This window comes from Zootoca vivipara, chromosome 6, assembly GCF_965207765.1.
Source record: "Zootoca vivipara chromosome 6, rZooViv2.hap1.1, whole genome shotgun sequence".
In the NCBI taxonomy this organism is placed as follows: Eukaryota; Metazoa; Chordata; class Lepidosauria; order Squamata; family Lacertidae; genus Zootoca; species Zootoca vivipara.
The window spans coordinates 39,994,772-40,014,867 of NC_142589.1; the positions used below are offsets into that span (position 1 = coordinate 39,994,772).

Genomic DNA, 20,096 nt, shown 5'->3' on the forward strand with positions numbered 1-20,096 from the left:
CTCCTGGGCTCTCAACATTTGCCTGCCAACGTGCCTTTTATCCAGCAGACAATGCAGTTGCCCCTCCCTCCTTCCCCACCGGGGTGCAGACAATGGCACCCTCTTCTGTGCAAACAAGAGGGCCCATCTCCAGCTGGAGCGCCAGGTGCTGCACCTGTTCAGCCTCTGGGTGTGGCGATGCTCTGCTCCTCTTTCTAGCAGCTCCCCCACCTGCTTTCTCAGTTCGTGGGCTGAGCGTGCACGGTGGGGGGCGGCGGTTTAGACTATTAAAGGGTGGCCCCGGGCCAGCTTGCCCCAAAGAGGGAGCGGCATGGGGCTCCCTATAGGGATGTGGCTCTGGCTCTGGGCTGCACAGGTCTCTTCGGAGGAGTCGGAGCCCGCCTGCCTGCCCGTGGCAGGAGAGGACTGCTATCGGCTGCTCCGGCGGCCAAAACTGGCCTTGGGTGCAGAGTTTTGGTGCAGACGATCCCGCGGCCGGCTCCTCCAGACGTGGAACCAGCAGATCCAAGACGCCCTGCGTGACCGCCTGGTCGACGGGAGCAAAACCTGGATCGGGGCTGCAGCAGAGGCGCTCCAGGAAGTGAGACACTCTGGCAAAGGTGAGAGCGGGGTGGGGGCGCAGAGGCCCAACAGCAGCACCGTGGAAGGGGTCCCAGAAGATGGGCAGCAGCAGCAGCCAAGCCCCGTATACTGTCCCGGGATGTGTGTTACTGTATTCCCCACTCAGCATCTCTCTGACTCGCCCAGACGCCAAACCACTCAGGGCACGACCGCCACCATGCACAAGGTGGGACCACCGTCTCCTCGTGGGGACTGAGGTGGGGCAGCCAAGCTTCTCACTTCAAGGGCCCAGCCAGGCCCTGCAGCAGACCCTTCCCTTGGTCGAGGACCCCGCCCACCAGCGTTTCAAGGACACTCAGGGTGGCAACCCTCCTCCCATGCCAAGCCCCGCTGCTGATGGCTCAGCTCTGCCGTCTGATACAGGCAGTCAAAGAGTGGGGACGGTTAAAAAATAAATAAATGCAAGGCTGTCCGAGGGTTTGCTACCAGGCACTAACCCTATGCAAAGGCTTCCCTTAAACCAATCGCCACCACTGGGAGACTCTAGTCTGGAGAGGGAGCGGAGCCCTGAAGGAGGCACCCAGGGCAGCCTCAGCCGGGAAGCCTTATCCTAAGAAATCCCCCAAAGGCAAACAACTGGCGGGCTGAGTATGGGGTGGCGGGGAAGAGGGATAACCGTGTCTGACGGCGGCGCCTACTCTCCTCAGATCCCTGCAAAGTCCTCGTCCGGAATGGCGACCAGTTCTATACCAGGAGGGAGAAGTGTGACCAGAAGCACTTTTTCATCTGCCAGTCTGGTGCGTGGGTCTGCCCCCCCCCGGGTGGGAGTTCGTGCCCTCATTCTGCACCCACAGGGGGTTGGGCAGGGGGCTCTTCTCCATGGGGCCTCCAGCTTCAAAGAATTTAAAGGACCTCGTGGCTGAGCTGAGGATGAGACTCTCTGGGCGGCCCCCCACCCCCATGAAGCACGCCCTTTCGAGGTGGCTGCAGGGACAGGCTCTCCCGAGGCGGCTGGGCTGGCCGTCGCAGGTCCTGCCGCGCCAGAAGCGCCCCTTCCATGAATCCTCTCGAGCTCAATCCCTTCTGCTCTCTGCCCGCTACAGGCCCCCCAAGGACGCCCCAAGAGACTTCCACGCCCTGGGTGGTAAGTTCCCGCCAAAGCAGGTGCCTGCGCAGCCGTCGAACAGGCATGGGCGATGACTCTCTAGGCCGCCGCCGCTGCGCAGCGCCCCCTGGGCTGACTGCAGCGCACCGCCGAGCAGCCGGCCCTGGTGACTCTCTCTCCCTGTCCCCCAGAAAACGACCTGCCAGCATTTGACGTGTGGCCCGACGGAGGCGACGCCCATCCTCACCGAAAAGCCGACGGCGACGGCTGCTCTGAGCGCCCAGCCCTCCGCCGCGACTCCTCCGCCGCCCAGTGCTCCTCCAGGAAGCAGCACCCTTCGCCAGCCGACCACCGCTGACATCCAGCCATTCCTTGGGACCAGGCCAGCACTCGGCACTCCCCACCAACCGCCGAGCAGCCCCAAGTCGGCATTCAGCACGTGGCCAGCCAGCAACAGCAGCCAGACCCGACCCAACTCTCAGACCTCAGCCCCTGAGCCCAGCACTCAGCCGCTGCCCACCAGCAAAACCACCTCGGGGGATACCAAAAGCCACCAGTCCAACCCCAGCCCGGACCTCTTCACCTTCAGCCCTAGACACTTCCCCCCTGAGGACCAGGGGAAGGTAGGGAGACATCTGGGGCTGGCACCTGCCCCCACTCTGGTGGCACCTTGTCCCATACACCACACCCTGCTCCGGAGATGCTGGGGGGGGGGGGCGTTGCAGCATTCTTCCTTTGCACCTGGAAAAACCAACGCTGAGGTGCAGATCAAAGATGAGCGTGACTCGTATGTGATTTCCCAGGGATCCAAAGTCACTTAGTGAGGGATTTGCAGACTGGTTTTGCCCACAGCAGGAAGGGAGGCAAGTGGCTCTGGGGAGGCGGGGTGGGTGTGGGGGTGGGTGTGTGTGGCTCCCTCCAGCCTAGCTACCTTTTCAGGTCTTCCCCCTATAGGGTAGAGGAGGCTTCCCACAGTTAGAGATTTAGCAATAAGCTCTACTTGCAGGCTCACTGACAGCGTAATAGGGCAACCAGGCCATCTTCTCCCCCAGCCCCTCTCACTCAGGGTCTGTCCCACAGGCCCTAGAGAAGGTGCTGCACCAGTTTAGCCAGGCTGTGCAGACCCCAGACCACCCTATGGCACTGGAGCGGGCAGCCCGGATGCTGAAGGATTTGACAAATTTCCACACTCTGCTCTCAGACGATGCCCAGGTACTGGCACATGGCAGGGAGGGAGGGTGGGTGGCACCCCTGATCTAAAGGTCTGTCCCCTGCGGCCTATTCTCCCAGGCCTTGGTTGAGCCAGGCCCTCTACCCAGGCTTTGTACAGAGGCAAGCCTGCCGCTTGGCACAGCCAGCCTCACCTTTGCAACCCCAAATCAGCCCCGCCAGATGCACTAGCCCTGCCTTGTTCCTACAGGCCTCTGCCAGCCAGGCACTCCTCTCCCTAAGCTCTCAGCTACCGAGGGACCACCCTGCCAGCAATGCCTCCTGCCTAGACCTCGCATCCCAGGCTCTTTTCCAGGCCCTCAGCAACCTCCTCCAAGCCTCGGGCAGCTGGACACCCAGCTTTGGCACGCAACAGGTGGGGAAGAAAGAGGACCTACAGGGGTCGGGTGGAGGAGACTATTCTGACCTGCTCCTTCCTCCTTCACACTTCCCCAAGCCGGCAGAAGGATGGGGTTGCCAGCTCAGGCCTGCTGCATGGCTGGGTCTCTTGTCCACGCCTTCCCATTACACCTGAGCCCATGGGAAGGGAGGTGAGCTTCCCGGCTCCCCATCCTGGCTCTGCCCAGCTCCTGACCACACCTGGCCTTTCTGCAGCAGGAACCAAAGGTCCTGGAAACAGCATTGGAAGCCCTTCCTCTGATCCAGATGGGACTCCTGTTGGGAAGCTCCACCACGGAGGAATCCACAGTAACTGTGGTGTCTCCTGTGCTCAGCACCACCCTCAGCAGGTACCAGTCTCCTCTCTCCTAGGCACTGAAGAAGTGGGGGGCGGGGCTTGCTCAGGGCAACTGGGCAACTGAATGAACTGTTTGGTTGCCAATTACCTATTGGAATCCTTTTGGTATGCAGAATAAGACATTGTTCAGAGAATGCATCTTGGTTAGGGAACAGACTTTTATGAGTTAACAATCTCGCACACAGAGATGCTTGTAGTTAAATAATAAAGTAGTATATTACATGTTTTTTTTAAAAAATCATTACTACATTTATAACCCACTTTTTCTCCAAAGAGCTCAGGATGGCTCACAGACTTCTCCTTTTCTCCATTTTATTCTCACAACAACCCTGCGAGGTAGGTTGGGGCTGAGAGATAGTGACTGGCCTAAAGTCACCCATTGGGTTTCATGGCTGAGAGGGGATTTGAACCCTGCTCTCCCATGTCCATGTCTCACACTCTAACCACATACCGTAGTAGTTGGATAGAAAAGTTCCAAGATCTAGCCTAACAAGTCTGTACTTGAGCATGGTAGCCATGCTGGCTCCTATCTTATCTCAAAGGATAATTCTTTTTGGAGAGAGAAATGTGAGAGGAGCAAGAAGTTGTGAAACAGAGTGCAGCCTGAGAATATCAAAAGAGATAGAGAGGTGAGCTGTAGAGGTTAAGGACACAAAGGTAGTCTGGGAATCTGGAGGTCTTGAACTCTGTTCTATCTGTCCTAACCTACGCAAGACCCCTCTTCTGAAGATGGAGTTGCACTTGAACTTTCAACAGTAACCCCTCTCTCCTCACTCCCTACCAGGTGTGACAAAGCCTCCCTGTCCCATGCCTCCTTCCACCTGCTTCAGCCAAGGGGCCTGAACGTAACCTTCCCATCCAGCTCTGCTCTGGAGCCAGTTCTGAGCCAGCACCCCCAAGTACAAGTCCAGGTAAGGTGGTAGTGGCTTGCTGCCCACTGGGTCCTTGTAGGGGGACATAGTGCAGGGCTGGCAGGGCATGGAGGTGGGGCAGAGGGCAACCCCACAGCTCACTCTTGCTCTCATCTTCACTCTAGGTGGCCTCCTTTGCATTCAACCCTTTCTGGCACCTGGATGAGAAGCCGATCAAAAGGATGGCAAGTATCGCTCTCATGGCCAGCGAGGAGTCCATCGGTGTCCACAATCTTGCAGAGGAAATAGAGGTGAGAATGGATACTGTACTGGGAAGTTCTCTGATCAGGACTCCTGAGTGTGGCATCCATCCCCCACAAAGAGGAAGCTGGTCCTTTCTCCCCAGAACACATTCAGATTGTTTCTGCCGCTGAGAAATGACTTTCCATTTTCAGACCTGATGGACCCACACAAGGATGCCAATAAACTGTTAACATCCAACTAAGTTACACTCAGAGTAGACCCATTGCAATCAACGACCTTCAATTAGTCAAGTCTATTAATTTCAATGGGTCTTCTCTGAGTAAATCTAACATTGGATATCAACCAGGATCAGTAGGAATCCTCCATGCCATAATTTTAAATTTTCATTTTATCACTGGGCAACTCGAGAAACCCACCTATAGATACTGCCTCTATAAAACGTGAGAATTATGTGGGGTTTTATTTAAATTCTCTGAATATTTCTTGATTAATTTTCCTTTGGAATATTAGTCCAAATCTGCACCCAAATGTTCTTAGCGACGGCAGTGCCCAGATCCTTTCCCTGTTTTGTTTTTCTAAAACGGGTCATGTTACCCTTTTGACAGCAATCAAAGGAGGATGAATATAACTTTCCCAGGCAAAATCTCATTTCTGAATGCTCTGAAGGAGTTGATGCTTGGAAATGGAGCCTCTCTTCTTGCAGGGTGTGCCAAGAGTTTCGTTTTCTCTCTCATCTTCCCCTCCCCCCCATATTATCTCTCTCCCCCGTCCCCCAAAGTCTTTCTAAGTGGGACAGATCTGGGAGTGCTGCTGGAGGGTGAGGGAGGAGGCAGTCATTTTTACGAGTCCTTTTTTCCAGCCTGTTGTCAGCTCCACAGAGATCTAAGTGCTCCCCCCTTTCCTGGTGTTTTTTAAAACCAATTGCAGCCTCCTCACAAGAAGGCCTCAAGTGTGCTTCGGACTGAAATATACTTGCAAGTGTGGCACCATTCCATAGCATGATTGTGGCACAGTTGTGGTGTGGACATTTGCACCCACAGAAGGTGCCAGCCTCATTCATTGCTGATGGGAACATTTCTTGGCTAGATAGGGGGGATTCTTTTCTCTGCATCCAAGTGGCATGCAGAAGCAGCGCTGTCCAAGGTCCAGTGCTGGATCAGAGATAAGCACTTTGTGCTGTACAGCCTGATAGGAGACAGTACGTGCTCAAGGACCAGTGGGGGGGCACTTCAGGGCTGACCATGGGCATTCTGTCTGCTTCCAGATTGGGCTCAGTGCTGAGGCTAGAGCTGAGGCCCCTCACACTCACTTGACTGGCAGCGTCAGGAACTTTGACATTGTGGTAAACGTCACATCAGTAGAGGATGCCCTGCTAGTATCGGTGAAATCCAGCACAGTGGTCCAGATCACCTTGCACCTGGGCCTCCAACCTGAGCCCAACGAGAACAGCAGCCTCCTCAACACCACCTTGCCCAGCAGCGGATGGCAAGAGGGTGAGGACTTGTTAGCAGGAAGCTAGAGGGCAGGTGCTGCTTTGGGACTTCCTATTGGAGCATCTGATTGACCACTAGGAAATTAGTGCTGGACTAGAATGGCCATTGGCCTGATGCAGCAGGTTCTTCTTATGCTCATACGTACAGCACAATGCTACATGTATCCCCTTAAAAGTAAGTCTCATTGGAGTTCAGTGAGGTAACTCTCGGGTAAGTGGGCATAGCGTTGAGGTGTTAACTTCACCAACTGTTCTGGGTTTCAGCCATAAGACATAACCTATATGGCAGGCTTCCTCAAACTCGGAGGGCCAAGTTTGAGGAAGCCTGCTATATGGGAACAAGTTGCAAAAGTATACAGATTGAATCAGCTGTGTTTCAATTATTGAATTGCCAATTAAATTCATTTAATTGCAAATTAACATGGTGTAGTGGTCAGATTTGCACTGTAGGAAACATCAATGGGAAATTTGATTTAAATCGCTTAGTTAAATCAACCGGTTTCTTCATTTACATAATTGACCAAACCATTTTGATTTAAATCTGTCCACCTGGGAGTAGGCACACAGTTAGGGAGGGAGGGGCTTGAGGAGCTGGGGCCAGGCAGGACTGTGTCCCCCGGTGGGGGAATGTGTGGGTGAGGTCAGTGGGTGTGGTCTCTCTTTGCTCTCTTTGACTCACTGCTCTTGCTTCAGAGGGTGCCTACACATGGGTGATTCCTCCAGAGGAGCTGCAGCATCACGGCCTGGGCACCTACTACATCTCTGCAGAGGTGGCTGCCCTCTCTCAGGGCCCCTGGAACCTCTCCATCCACACCATCATCTCTGGATGCTACTACTGGTCCAGCCAGCATCAGGCCTGGAGAAGTGATGGATGTCGGGTATGCAGTAGGGTCAACCAGGCCAGAGGGCTGTAGGGCAGGCAGGCAAGCCTTTGCTTCCATGCTGGGAGGAAAAAAAGTGGGGCAGAGCCAGTGTGGTGTAGAGAGCCAGTGTGGTGTAGTGGTTAAGAGCGGTAGACTCGTAATCTGGGGAACCGGGTTCAGGTCTCCGTTCCTCCACATGCAGCTGCTGGGTGACCTTGGGCTAGTCACACTTCTCTGAAGTCTCTCAGCCCCACCCACCTCACAGGGTGTCTGTTGTGGGGGAAGGGAAAGGAGATTGTTAGCCGCTTTGAGACTCCTTCGGGTAGTGATAAAGCGGGATATCAAATCCAAATCCAAACTCTTCATGGGGAACCAAATGGAGCAGAACTTTTGGTACCTCGTCCTCCTGTGTTGGTTTCTAATGCATCAGTGTCTGCCTTCCAGGTGGGCTCCCAAAGCACCCTCCACAGCACCCAGTGCTTGTGCAACCACCTCACCTTCTTTGGGTGCATCTCCTTGGTCCTGCCACACCTGATTGACCTTCACAACACTGCAAAGCTCCTGAGCACCGTGGGCCAAAACCCTTCAGGGCTGGCCTTGCTAAGCAGCTTGTTGCTGGGCTATGGAGCTGCCCTCGTTTGGGCTCGATGGAGACAGAGAACGGATGTTAAGAAGGTGAGGGGAAAAGGCAAGCAAAAGATTTATGATGGTTGTTTGGGGTTATTATCATTTGTAGGCCAGAGGGGGCCCCCCAAAAATCTGGCCTCATTCAGGCCCTTCTTGTCTGATGTGCTGAAATGAGGAACAATGAAGGTTTTTCGTTGGAAATGCAAACAGGTAATGAGAGAGGACATTTTACACCGTCTGTTTAGGGCAGGCATCCCCAAACTGCGGCCCTCCAGATGTTTTGGCCTACAACTCCCATGATCCCTAGCTAACAGGAACAGTGGTCGGGGAAGATGGGAATTGTAGTCCAAAACATCTAGAGGGCTGAAGTTTGGGGGTGCCTGGTTCAGGGTATGAAATATTTATCCAGCAAACAGCTGAGAACCAGACACTCTGGGAAAGCCAACTTGCTGAAGTGGGGCTTGGCCATTTCTAGGGCCACCCACCCCATGTGTGTCTCTCACCCCTCCAGGTGAAGGTCACAATCCTAGCAGATAATGAGGCCACCGCCCGCTTCTCTTACCTGGTGCAAGTCTTCACAGGCTACCGCAGAGGGGCTGGGACTTCTGCTAAGGTAGGGTAGGGTCTCACTTCCCTGCAGGCCCACTTTGTACTGTTGATGGTACAAGTGCTGCCCATCAAGTTCCATGACCTCAGGCACCTGCCCACAGAATCTGGGCCGAGTCTGGCAAATCTCTCCCTATCAGGGAGTGGGTGTGTGGGGGTGCAGGCTTCTGTGTGACTGTCTGCATGCAAAAGCCTATGTCTTTGATGACATGGGCTCCCTGCTTGGGCAAGGAACTGAGGAAAGGAAGCATTCCATGAACCCCACCCAGTACCCGCCCTCTTTTCCCTTTCCTTGATTAACCCCTTCTCCCTCCTTGGCTTGAGGTTATCCTGACCCTCTATGGGGCAGAGGGCCGGAGTGAGCCACACCTGCTACAGCACCCCCAGGGGCCCTCCTTTGAGCGAGGTGGGCGGGATGCCTTCCTCCTTGCCACACAGAAGCCCCTGGGCAACCTCCACGCTATCCGCCTCTGGCACGACAACACTGGGCCCAACCCCAGCTGGTAAGTCCATGGCCCAGTGAGGACTGAGGGTGTAGGCCAAGAGGGTGGGGTTAGAGCGAACCAGACAGCAACTGGGATGCCAAGCGAGGAGGAGGTTGGAAGCACATGACTGGCATGGGAGAGTCCATTGGCAGCACCAGACCTTATCAGATGCTAGTAGGCGAAGGGACACTGCAGCTGGCAGGCCTAGTCCTCCCATGCCATGGGGTTGTGCTGCCAGGACCTGCAGAACTCCCAGGTCCTCAAAGATACCTCCTTCCAAGCCTATGCTGAAGAAATTCACAAGATCCCCGTCCAACTGTAGCAAAACTAGCTGCAGGACAGCTGGACATTCTAGGGGGACGATAGAACTGTGGTATGTCTTGTCCCACCCAAGGTTCATGCTCACCATGTTAAAGGCCAGCTTTGGCTCCAGAGGCCACATTGTCATGTCAAATAATGCATTATGACCCACTTTTGGTCTGAACCCCCAAACATAAAGAATACATCAGGGAGGGGATACCCTTCCATCTCCAGTCCTTTTCCAAAACTGCTGGGCAAAGAACGCTTTATATATAGGTTAACGGAGCAAAGCTTCGCTTGTGCTTGAAGGTAGCTACATGCAGCTCTCTGTTTTGGCAAGGTGATGAGGGCAGAAGGAAAAGATCCACACTGCTTCCCTTTGACCTGCAGCTCTTGAGTGATGGGGGAGTGGGGGCAGATCCCTTGGCTGCAGCTAATGGGCACCACATGACTGCTTGGCAGTGCCACTCATGTGTGGGCAAACAACTGAAAGGCCTGAGCCTCCTGCAGGTTTGTGAGGCGGCTGGTTGTCTGTGACTTGCCTGCCAAGAAGAAGTGGCATTTCCTGTGTGACTGTTGGCTGGCAGCTGACCTGGATGATGGCCATGTGGATAAAGTCTTTGCTGTTGCCTCTGAGAGGGATCTCCTGTCCTTCAGGTAAATATGAGCCCCACCCACCCACCTCCTGCCAGTGACAGTTTGTGGCATCTCTGGAATGCGTTTTTGCCCTAGGGGTGTTTCTGCCCCTGATCTGCCCAACAGGTACCTTGCCTTTGACTGAATTATGCTGAGAACACCTGTGTGGAAAAGCAATATGCAGACATAAAAAAAATAAAAGTCAGGGAACAGCAGGCTTTGTCCCAGAATCTGCTTGGAATGACAACTCTCAGACATGGCGCATGTGATACCCAGTGAAGAAAGTTCCTTTGACTCTGCACAGAGAGGGCCTTTCTCTCCCACCCATCTGGGAGTTGGGTCTTCCTTCCAGGTCGGAGAATGTGACGCAGCTTCGAGCTCCTCTCCCTTCAGAAATTAGGTGCAACAGGAAAGGTCCCACCTTGCTCCGGGCCCTTGACCCTCTCTGGCTCAGCCCCCACCAAATACATCCCGTATCCCACTTCACCAGGTACCAGTTCTGGTCAGGGCTGGTGGACAAATTGACGCAGGAGCACCTGTGGCTGTCGGTGATGACCTGCTCACCCTGGAGCCCCTTCACTCGTGTGCAGAGGCTCTCCTGCTGCCTGGCCCTCCTCTGCTGCACCTTCCTCATCAACATCATGTTCTGGAGAAAAGAGGGAGGGTCCAGAAGCCCTGAGGCTGGTGAGTTGGCTGCTAGCTGGAGACTGGCATAGCCAGTGCCTCTCCTTGTCCCCCGCCCCAACACGATGCAGGTGGGGGCTGGGCTGGGCTGGGGGCAGGTGGGTGGGGTAGGGAAGAGGCTGGCTTCCCACCACTTGCCATGGTTCACAGCCCCCAAGGCAGAGCCCTAAAGAGTCCTGTATTTTTGCTCCTGTCCCCATGCTCCACCTTCCATGCCTAGGGCTTGTGTGTCTTTAAGTAGCACTGAGGATTCTAAGCTTCACAATGGAGCTGGGAGTCCCCCTCTGGACCCCACCCACCATTTTTTGCATCAAAACTGCCTCAGCCACAGCAGCAATCCTTTTGGCCACCCCCTCCTCCTGACTGAAGGTCTCTGCCTGCCCCCCTCCCCCCTCCCTGCCCCTGAGACAGGGCCTTTTATGGTAACTTGGCACGAGCTGCTGGTGAGTGTGGAAACAGCCATCTTCCTAATGCCGGTGAACCTACTGATCAGCCACATCTTCCAGCTGGTCCAGCCCCCAGCCCCAAAGCCTCCGCCTGCCAGCACCGAATTCCTGCAGACTGTGATGCCCCCCAAGCAGGTGATGCCCATCACACGAGTCAAGCAGGTGAGACCCCTCTTCACAAGTTCCTCCAGTCAGCACCTGGGACACAGCGCAAATCACGGTCTGCCGTGTAATTGTTTGCTGGTGCATAGGCATGTGACCCACTGATAGCATGCCAGGCCCACAGAGTCCCCTGTCAGGTACAGGAAGCTTGAGCCATGGCGGCAATAGGTGCCAGGCTAGCTGTCAACCAGGAATTAAAACCCTACAGAGCTCATGCTCGTTTTGGCAGCACATAATAGAGGGAAGATAAAAACCGAACAGAGCTCTTTGCTTGCTGAAACACAGTGTGTGGCCCCCATTATCTTGCTCTCTCCACTCACTTTACAATGCCTTTCCTAACTCAAAAACTCTGTGGTCAATTAAACAGCAGACACACCCAGTTGAATTGTGTTCAGTCAGCCCTTCGGTGCAGATTTAATACATAATTTCCCTAGGGTGCAGAAACGGGTTCCCTTTGGGTGACTCCTGTTATAAGAGAACAGCTGGAGCTTCTTTGAGGTCCTTGCAAACTGGCATGGTCGCCCTCAAACAATATACCTTGAAATGGGCAAAGTCTCCAAGGGAGTTCAGTAGGGGGAAAACAAGCGGTCCTGAGCGGTCAGTCTCCCAGCACCAGCCTCTGCCCTGATGGGTGCTTGGCTCTCTTGCCCTGCTCTCTCCTTTGCAGGAGCTGGAGGAGACCCTGGGCTTCCTCTACAAGAACGGCCTCTGCCAGTGCAGAGCCATGGACAAGTTTCCTGGGACTTCTGAGCAAGTACCGGAGCTTGTGGCTTGTCTGTGTGACCTCATCGAGTCCCACCTCCAGCACCAGAAGGACCTGGAAGGTCCCCCTCAGGGTAAGAGAAGCTTGCCTTGGCAATGGATGCAAACACCACTCCCTTCCTCTCAGACAGAGAGTGTGCCACCCTTCCTCATGCTCTGTGCACCACCTTGCACCTTTGGGGTGCTGAGCAACCCTTGACTCAATTGGAAAGAGGAGGGGGAATTAAGGCTCTGGAGGGTGAGAATGATGCCTCTTTGTACTTGTTTCCAGAGAGGCGCTTCAACCTCCACAGCTACTTGAGGCATGTGCTGAATGACTTGGGGACTCAGCTCTGCAGCCTGGATATGTGCAGCTTCCCTAACCCCTATGACCACCTGCATGCGGTGGACCAACTACGGAGAGTCCAGCAGCACCTAGAGCAGCAGCAGGCCCAGCCCTGGCCCAGCACCGAGGGGCCTGGCAGGTAGCCCCCACCCAGAAGCTCCCCTCATCTATCTCTTCCCCACTCTCCTGGCCCCATTTCCTGGTAAATTTTTGCAGAGATTGCTCCAAACCCAAAATAATACTTGGGCAACAAGATCCTCATTTGTAAGCCACTGTGAAACTCTGCGGCATCTACACACCCTACATATGTATACAAAGAAACACACCTAGCTAAGGTCAAAGTTCCTTCCATGAAATAGCTTACAGGAAGAAACCAACCAGATGTCTTCACACTCCAGGGAATGCCTTCAGGGGCTGGGCAAGGAGCCCGGTCCCAGTTACAAGAGATAAAAGCCGTCCCCCCCAGGACTCACCAGTGAGGATGGGGGTCGCATATACAACAGAGTCCAAGCAAGCCAAGCATGTAGGGTCTGTTCAAATGTGACCCAGAAACAAAGTGAGGCAACAGTCCAAGGTCACCACTGCAGTCGAGTTCAGGCAAGGTACAATGCAGCAAGGCAGGGCGATGAGAATCAGGAAATAAGGCACCAGAGACCTGTATTATTTCCTGCAACTAGAAGGCTCACTAGGGAGGCTTTATATACTCTTGTCTCCTAAACTACACTCAACCACAGCCACTGACTGCTTCCTCACAAGCAGACTGGTGCCTCTGATTCCATAGACTGGCAGGGGGAGCTGTTCCACCTCCTGTTCTGACAGTTTCAGGGTTTTTTCATCAGGTGCTAACCTGGAGGGCCTCTGGATCTATAGGGTATCTGGGTCACACTCAGACCCAAAGCCAGCCAGTTTTCCCAGCCCACCCAGTAATGGTCTTTTTCTTAATTGCCTATTGCTTTTTCTGCTTGGTCTGTGTGTTGGTCATTTCCCCTCCCCACTGCACAGTTCCCTCCCTCTACTGGTGTTCCCAAAGGCTGAGGTGCCATTTATTCTCCTGCTTCTTTGTCTCAGGCCCACCTGGCCCAGGAACGAGCTCAGCAGTTTCCCACTTGAAGACCCTGACAAGGAGAGGCCGCCCTTCTCCCACTGTCTCCCCGGGAGATTCAGTTTCGCCTGCTGGCTCACAGTGGGGAGCATCAGCCTGGTTTCAGCCTTCTTCACAGTGCTCTACAGCCTAGAAATGAGCAGGGACGAGGCTGGGCGCTGGGCCATCAACATCCTGCTCTCAGTGCTAGAGAACATCTTCGTAGTGCAGCCCCTGAAGGTAACCTGGCCCTCTCTGGGGTGCAGCTAACCTCTCCCCACACCCTTGCCAGAGCCAGCATCTCCCCTCTTCTCCCTGCCTCCACAAATGTCTTTGGTGTTCTGTGATTCTGCAGCAACACAGCAGGGTCAGAGGTCTGCAAGGATCCTCAGACCCCACATAAGTCCGGACTCTGGGTTTAATGCTCGTCCATCTCTCCCCCAATCTGCACTGGTAATGCGTGTAATGTTACTAACCATTCCATTTGTGGTGGGGCCCCTCCTGCTAAGAAGGGCCCAGACACCTGCCCTGTGGGGCCCCCCAATGGCAGCCCTGTTCTCCCTCCTTCCCAGGTGTTGGCTCTGACCTTCCTCTTCTCACTGCTGCACAAGAGGGAGTTGTGGAAGGACAAGGGGCAGGAGCAGCAGCTCTGGTGGGCCCTGGGCCTCATCACAGGTAATTCAAGCTCTCCAACACACACACACACACACACACACCGCCCCCATCTGCAGTGCTCGATAGGGCATCTGTCTGAGCGGCCTCTGACCAAAGGGGGCCTTTTTCCTCTTGCTTGGGACTAACTCCTGCTTCCCTCTCCCTCCAGCAAGGAGCCTACAGCTGGAAGCTTATGGGCGGAGACGCTGGGCAGACCCAGCTTACAAACCCCCTGCCCTCCAGCCAATGGTGCGGCCAAAGGAACGAGCCTTGAAAGACAATAAGCTGTACTCCTTGATCAGAGAGATTGCAGGTGAGACCAGTCGCGAAGGCCAGTAAGGGTGTGGATGGGTTGTGCAACACTTCCTGCTCCCTCCCCGCACCAAGCAGGGGTGACATATGCTCAGCATTCACACTCCTAAGCATCAGTGGTTAAGGAAGCAAGCAAGACAGAGAATCATACCAAGGCCAAGGTCAGAATGGTGGGAGCAGCAGTTGCCTCTAGGAACATGGGAAGAAACTGCCACATACCATGTCAGAACATTGGGCATACCTCACATTTTCATCAAAAAATTGCTTTGCACAGGTAACTACCACAGAGTTGTTATTTTTTTTTTCAAAAGTAGGGGTCCATGGCTTGGCTTTTGAAAAATAGGGGTTCCTCAGTAATTAGCTAATTGGGAACCACTGCTATAAACCACAATGTATACATAACTCAGTGGGTGCAGAATCTGCTCAGGACAAATCTTCAGGTGTAATTTGCAACCTTTAAACCACCATTAGGGAAGATCATACCCAGGGGCATAGAAAGGGTGGTGCAGTCCCCCCCGGGTGTCATCCCTGAGGGGGTGACAAAATGGCACACCACAGGGGGGAGGCACTTACTGCGGGGCCTGGCTTGCAGCGCACCCAAGCCATGCGTCTCTCCTGGGAGTGATGCGGTGGCTCAGGGCCCTGTGCTTCCTGAAACGGCAGTGTGGGGCTCGTGTCCGCCAGGCAGACTCCATGGGCAGCTCACCACGCCTCCGTGCCCGGGTGGATCACCGTGGCACCTCCATGGGCAGCGCACCCCGCTCCTGCTGCTCTGGGTGCCGGAGCAGCTAGCTATGCCCCTGATCATACCTGCAAGCGGGCGGGTTGCTTAGACCTGGAAGGGGTTATAATTTGGCCCACAAGGTTGTCCAACAGGACAAAATGTTTTGATCCACTTCCCTTTTCTGACATCCAGTGCAGCTTGTGTTCCTGGCTGTGCTGATGGTCCTCAGCTATACTGAGAGAAGCCCCAATGAGTTCTACTTGAACAACGCCCTCCAAAAGACCTTCACATCCCACCTAGAAGACATCCTTACCCCAGAGGAGTTGTACAGGTGGACCAGGGTGATTCTGCTGCCTGGCCTCCATGGCGATTCTGAAGGTGAGCAGCACAAGGAGCAGAGATCAAAGAGACATCCTTCTGTATACAGGCAGTCCTCTGCTTATGGGCATTCCACTTGTGTGAGACTGCTTTTATGCGGGTCACCACAAAATGAATGACTGAATAAATTGAAAAGGTGTGCCTTCCCTTGCTCAGGGTCACTCCCTGGAAGTCTTTTTGCTGCTCACTCACTGCAATGGGAGGGATTGGGGGGAAGGCTCGAGGCAGCAGCCTCAAGTGAGGGAAGGTGTCCTGGGCAGTGGCCCCAAGCCATTGCCAGGCAGCAGCCCCAGTGGCACATGCTGTATAAAATACAAAAACATGTCCTATTTAGGCTTTTTCAGTGTTGCTGAAAAAGCCTAAATTTACCCAGCTCTTTACATCTGTACAAACAGGTGTGCGTTTGTGTGTTTTGCTTCTAAGCAGCACATTTTCCCCCTCTCTCAATCTCCCAGGTTTGGCCATGGATGGAAACTCTTTCCTTGTAGGCAGCGTGCGGCTACGACAGATCCGAGCCACAGGAGCCCTGCCAAAGCCAGGGCCACCTTTTCTCCCGCTCCAAGAGGGAAAGCAGGGTCCCACGGCCAGCTGGGGGCCTCCTGCTGCAGGTGGGAGAGGTCAGGCGAGTGCCTGGGTCTTCCAGAATGAGAGCACCCTGCAAGAGTACCCCATCTGGGGGAAGTTTGCTCTCTATCCAGGAAGCGGCTACCTGGCAAACCTTGGCAGAAACAAAAGCTACGCCACAAGGTATGTGGACTGAGGGAGCTGCAGAACAGGCATCAGGTCCCAAAAGCGCCAGGGACTCTTTCTGGGCAAATGTATCTCAGTCTCTGCCCACTATCTCCTGATCTGGTGAAGCTGTGGGAGAGGCAGGTGAAAGCTAAAGACCCACAATCCTGGCTAACAGTAGTGAATATGGCATTGCTAGCTGGAGTCTGGCAGGTGGTTCTTGGGGGAGAAGCGATCAAGGATGGACTAAAGGTCATAGGGCAGGGCATGCAATAGTAAACTAGAGTTGTGCTTCTCTTCCCCTGCCGCCAGTAGATTTAGCCGCAGCCCTTAGAATTCTCTCCCACTGCAAGGTGGACGCACAACTCAACTTTTTTCTGCACCATTCCCCACCAGAACCCTTCGCTATCTGGAACAGAACAACTGGCTGGACAGAAGCACACGAGTTGCCTTCATTGAGTTTGTTGTCTACAATGCAAATGTCAACCTCTTCTGCGCAGTCACACTGATCTTGGAGGCCAATGGGATAGGCAAGAGCGTGTAGTAGAGCCAAAGGGGGCCTAGCCCTGCAATGGGCCTCAGAGGCAGGATGGCTGTCCTGGGGCTGTTGGGGAGGGAGATGGAGAAAAGGCCTTCCCTCTGCCTGGGAGCCAGCCTTGCTTGCAGCCTCCATGCTTGACCCTGTGCCTGTTTCTGTGGCAGGGACCTTGTTCAGCAAATCGGAGCTGCAAATTCTCCGCCTCTATCCTGACCTCCAGCTCGTCCTCCAATTTATCTGTGCCCAGATCACCTTTCTCCTGCTCATACTATACTACATCTTTGTGCAGGTGAGTGGGGCCTCTGTGAAGCAGCTTAGTTTCCTTAGCCTAGCACCCTCCGGATGTTGCTGGACTACAACTTCCATCAGCTTTAGCTAGCACTCTCAAGGTTCCTAGGGTTAGTGGGAGGTATCAGCCAGCACCAGATCAGGAGAGATTGAGATGTGGAACCTGTGGGGGCCCTCTGGGTGCTGCTAGGCTCCCATCATTCCTGACCATTGGCCATTGGCTGCCTAGAGCAGTTGGGCATTTGGATTCCAGCAAAACCTGGAGTGCCGCAGGAGTGTCATCCCACCCTTGTTTTAGGGGGTGGTGGTGTGTGGAGGTTGCTGTATTGACAGAGAAAGAGCATCACACCACCACTTCTCCTTCCACGTGCACATACCCCCCCCCAACATGTGGCTGCCTGAGTCAAGCCTGCTTCTTCCATGGGGCCAGCAGGGCCAGCAGTTGAAGCAGCAGAAGTGGAAGTACTTCAGCAGCAAGAGAAACCTGCTGGATGCCAGCACCATCCTCATAAGTGTGGCAGCTATTGGCCTTTATGTGAAGAGGCGCGTGCTGGCAGAAGGCATCATGAAGCAGCATCGCCAAGACCGCAACAGGTGAGTGTCCACCATCCGAAACAAGGGGCAGGGGCAGACCCCCGCTCAGCAGAGGCGGCTTTCACACACCCTAAAGCAAAACTCCCTCCATACCTTTGGCAGGTTCATCAGCTTCTATGAGATGGTGGAAGTTGACTCTGCTCTCACATACCTCATTGCTTTTCTGGTGGCCTTGACAACCATCAAGCTGTGGAACCTCCTGCAACTAAATCCCAGAATGCACCTCATCACACAGACGCTGCAGAAAGCCTGGGATGAGGTCCTGGGCTTCCTGCTTACACTTCTGGTGCTACTTGTGGGTTACGCCATTGTGGTAAGAAGAGGCCTGCCAACTGCAGGGAAACCAACCAAGGGCAGAGGGAAGAGCACATGACCCCCCCCACTTCCTGTGTCCTTATACCCCTCCCCCTACATCACCTTCGCTCTCTTGCCATCAGTGCAACCTCATGTTTGGATGGAGCGTAGCTGACTACAAGACCCTCTTTGTCTCAGCTGTGACCATCGTAGGGCTTTTCATTGGAATATTTAATTATGAAGAGGTGAGTACCATGCAGCCCCACTTTAGGCAGAGGGACACTGCTAGGCTGCCCTTCCAGGACGCCACAGATAGGAGCAGACCCCCAGCCCCATTCAGCTCCCAGCTCAGCACCGAGAGACCTGCATGGATTTCAGCTTTCTGGGTCTAGAATGCCATGCTTCCCTATGCCCTGCAAAGCACAGCATGGCCAACAGCTCTCTGCTATGTGCATATGTAGACACAGGGGACATAACTGTGCTCTTCATGCTTAGGTCACTGCTGTGGACCCTGTGTTTGGCGCTGTGCTGATTGTAACCAGCGTCATCTCCATGGTGTTTGTGATCATCAACCTGTTTGTCTCTGCCCTTTTGACGACCTTCAGATGGGAGATGAAGGCTGCCAAGGTAGGTGTAAGCCCAAGCAGCTAGTGCTGCACATCACCAGCCACGAGCCAAACTTCAAGCAATTAAGCCTTCACAGGAAGCTGCTTGTGCCGCAGCCACCCCTCAGGATCCAAGTTCACATATAAGGCATCTCTCTCTCTCTCCCGGTTCATCACAACAGGCCAGCAAGGAGGAATCCATGTTGCAGCTGATTCAATTGAAGATTTCCATCTTGTTTGGAATCAAGAAACAGCTGCCCTTCCCAGCAGCTTCCCAAAAGGAGCCAAAGGATTGAAATGGCATCATCCCACCTCCCCATTTCTACAGCTCTTTTCTATTCTAAAATGGGAAGGGTCACCATTTTCAAAGTATCACTAACGTACACGCTATCTTTGAGAAAACAGTCATACCTCGGTTTAAGTATGCTTTGGTTTGAGTACTTTCAGTTTAAGTACTCTGCAGACCCGTCTGGAACGGATTAATACACTTTCTATTACTTTCAATGGGAAAGTTCGCTTCAGGTTAAGTACGGACTTCCAGAACCAATTACACTCATACTTCAGATTAAGTACGCTTCAGGTTGAGTATTCCGCGGACCCATCTGGAACAGATTAATCCACTTTCTATTACTTTCAATGGGAAAGTTTGCTTCAGGTTAAGTACGCTTCAGTTTAAGTACTCCGTGGACCATCTGGAAAGGATTAATCCACTTTCCATTACTTTCAATGGGAAAGTTCGCTTCAGGTTAAGTACGCTTCAGTTTAAGTACTCCGTGGACCATCTGGAAAGGATTAATCCACTTTCCATTACTTTCAATGGGAAAGTTCGCTTCAGGTTAAGTACGCTTCAGGTTAAGTACAGACTTCCGGAACCAATTGTGTACTTAAACCGAGGTACCACTGTAACAGAGCTCAGCTGAGCTGGCAAGAAAATCTGCATGGCTTTTCTCCCACTTTTAAGCTGCCCCTCCCACTCTTCAGCTAATTTACCATGTGATCTTGACTCAACATTGCCTCATGCTATATCCTACTTCCTTTATCCTTGACACGCCTTTGAGTTGTTGGGAATAGCCAAGGCAGAACAAATCTGACTGCCCAGAAATCCCCTGCAGGTTGAAGAGCAAAACTGATCTTACTGGCTTCCAGTCCAAAGGCCGGTCAAGTCCCTAAACAGCAGGAGCCAGTTCTTCTCTGCCCAAAGAGGCAGGGCAAAGGCGGGCTGTTCTTAGCCAGTCCCAAATACTCTGTGGTGCACATCATTTAAGCCTTACAAATCAATGTATTTTTAATGTCACTGAGGAACTCTCTACCTATTGCAGGGCTTAACCTCTGAGGAGACAAACAGGGAACTCTAGATTACACCCTACCCTGCCAGAGTTGAAGAATTTATATGGCAAAGGTTGGTCTGTTGAGATGCATAAAAAGGATACACTGTTTCAAGGTGACACCAAAGGGAGGAGATAGAAGGGGGGAAGAAGAGTGACTATTACCCCTCCCCACCCAGAGGGCTCAGCTTGCCCATTGAGGGAGATCAAATCCATGAAAGGAATCCAATCCTGCCTTTCCTTAAAGGCAGCCAACCTCTAAGATGCAAGGATCCTTAAGCAGCCCTTACCTTAATCATCCAGAGGGGACCCTTTGGCCTGGCCCAAGCAGAAAGTACTCACCCCCAACTCCAATCTGTAAAGGTCAGCATAAACCCTACAAGGGTTAATTTCTCAAGAATGATGGCTTGACAGTTCTATCACATCACTGTAGAGAAAG

The 20,096-nt window shown here is 53.5% G+C and overlaps 1 protein-coding gene across 1 annotated transcript; it reads left to right on the forward strand.

Annotated features, from left to right (window-relative positions):
• The first annotated feature begins 310 nt into the window (after positions 1-310).
• On the forward strand, positions 311-18,406 carry LOC118086786 (polycystin-1-like protein 3). Its single transcript, XM_088671186.1, has 30 exons — positions 311-599; positions 1,269-1,358; positions 1,454-1,725; positions 1,858-2,289; positions 2,747-2,878; positions 3,491-3,624; positions 4,417-4,543; positions 4,669-4,903; positions 5,526-5,551; positions 6,012-6,240; positions 6,933-7,117; positions 7,547-7,777; positions 8,241-8,342; positions 8,660-8,838; positions 9,631-9,777; positions 10,247-10,440; positions 10,852-11,048; positions 11,716-11,884; positions 12,082-12,274; positions 13,204-13,456; positions 13,789-13,891; positions 14,040-14,183; positions 15,099-15,284; positions 15,740-16,031; positions 16,410-16,543; positions 16,629-16,840; positions 17,273-17,433; positions 17,536-17,746; positions 17,871-17,972; positions 18,223-18,406. Exons 1-30 carry the CDS (start codon positions 311-313, stop codon positions 18,376-18,378), a joined length of 5,517 nt encoding a protein of 1,838 aa, XP_088527312.1. The 3' UTR covers positions 18,379-18,406.
• The last annotated feature ends 1,690 nt before the right edge of the window (positions 18,407-20,096 follow it).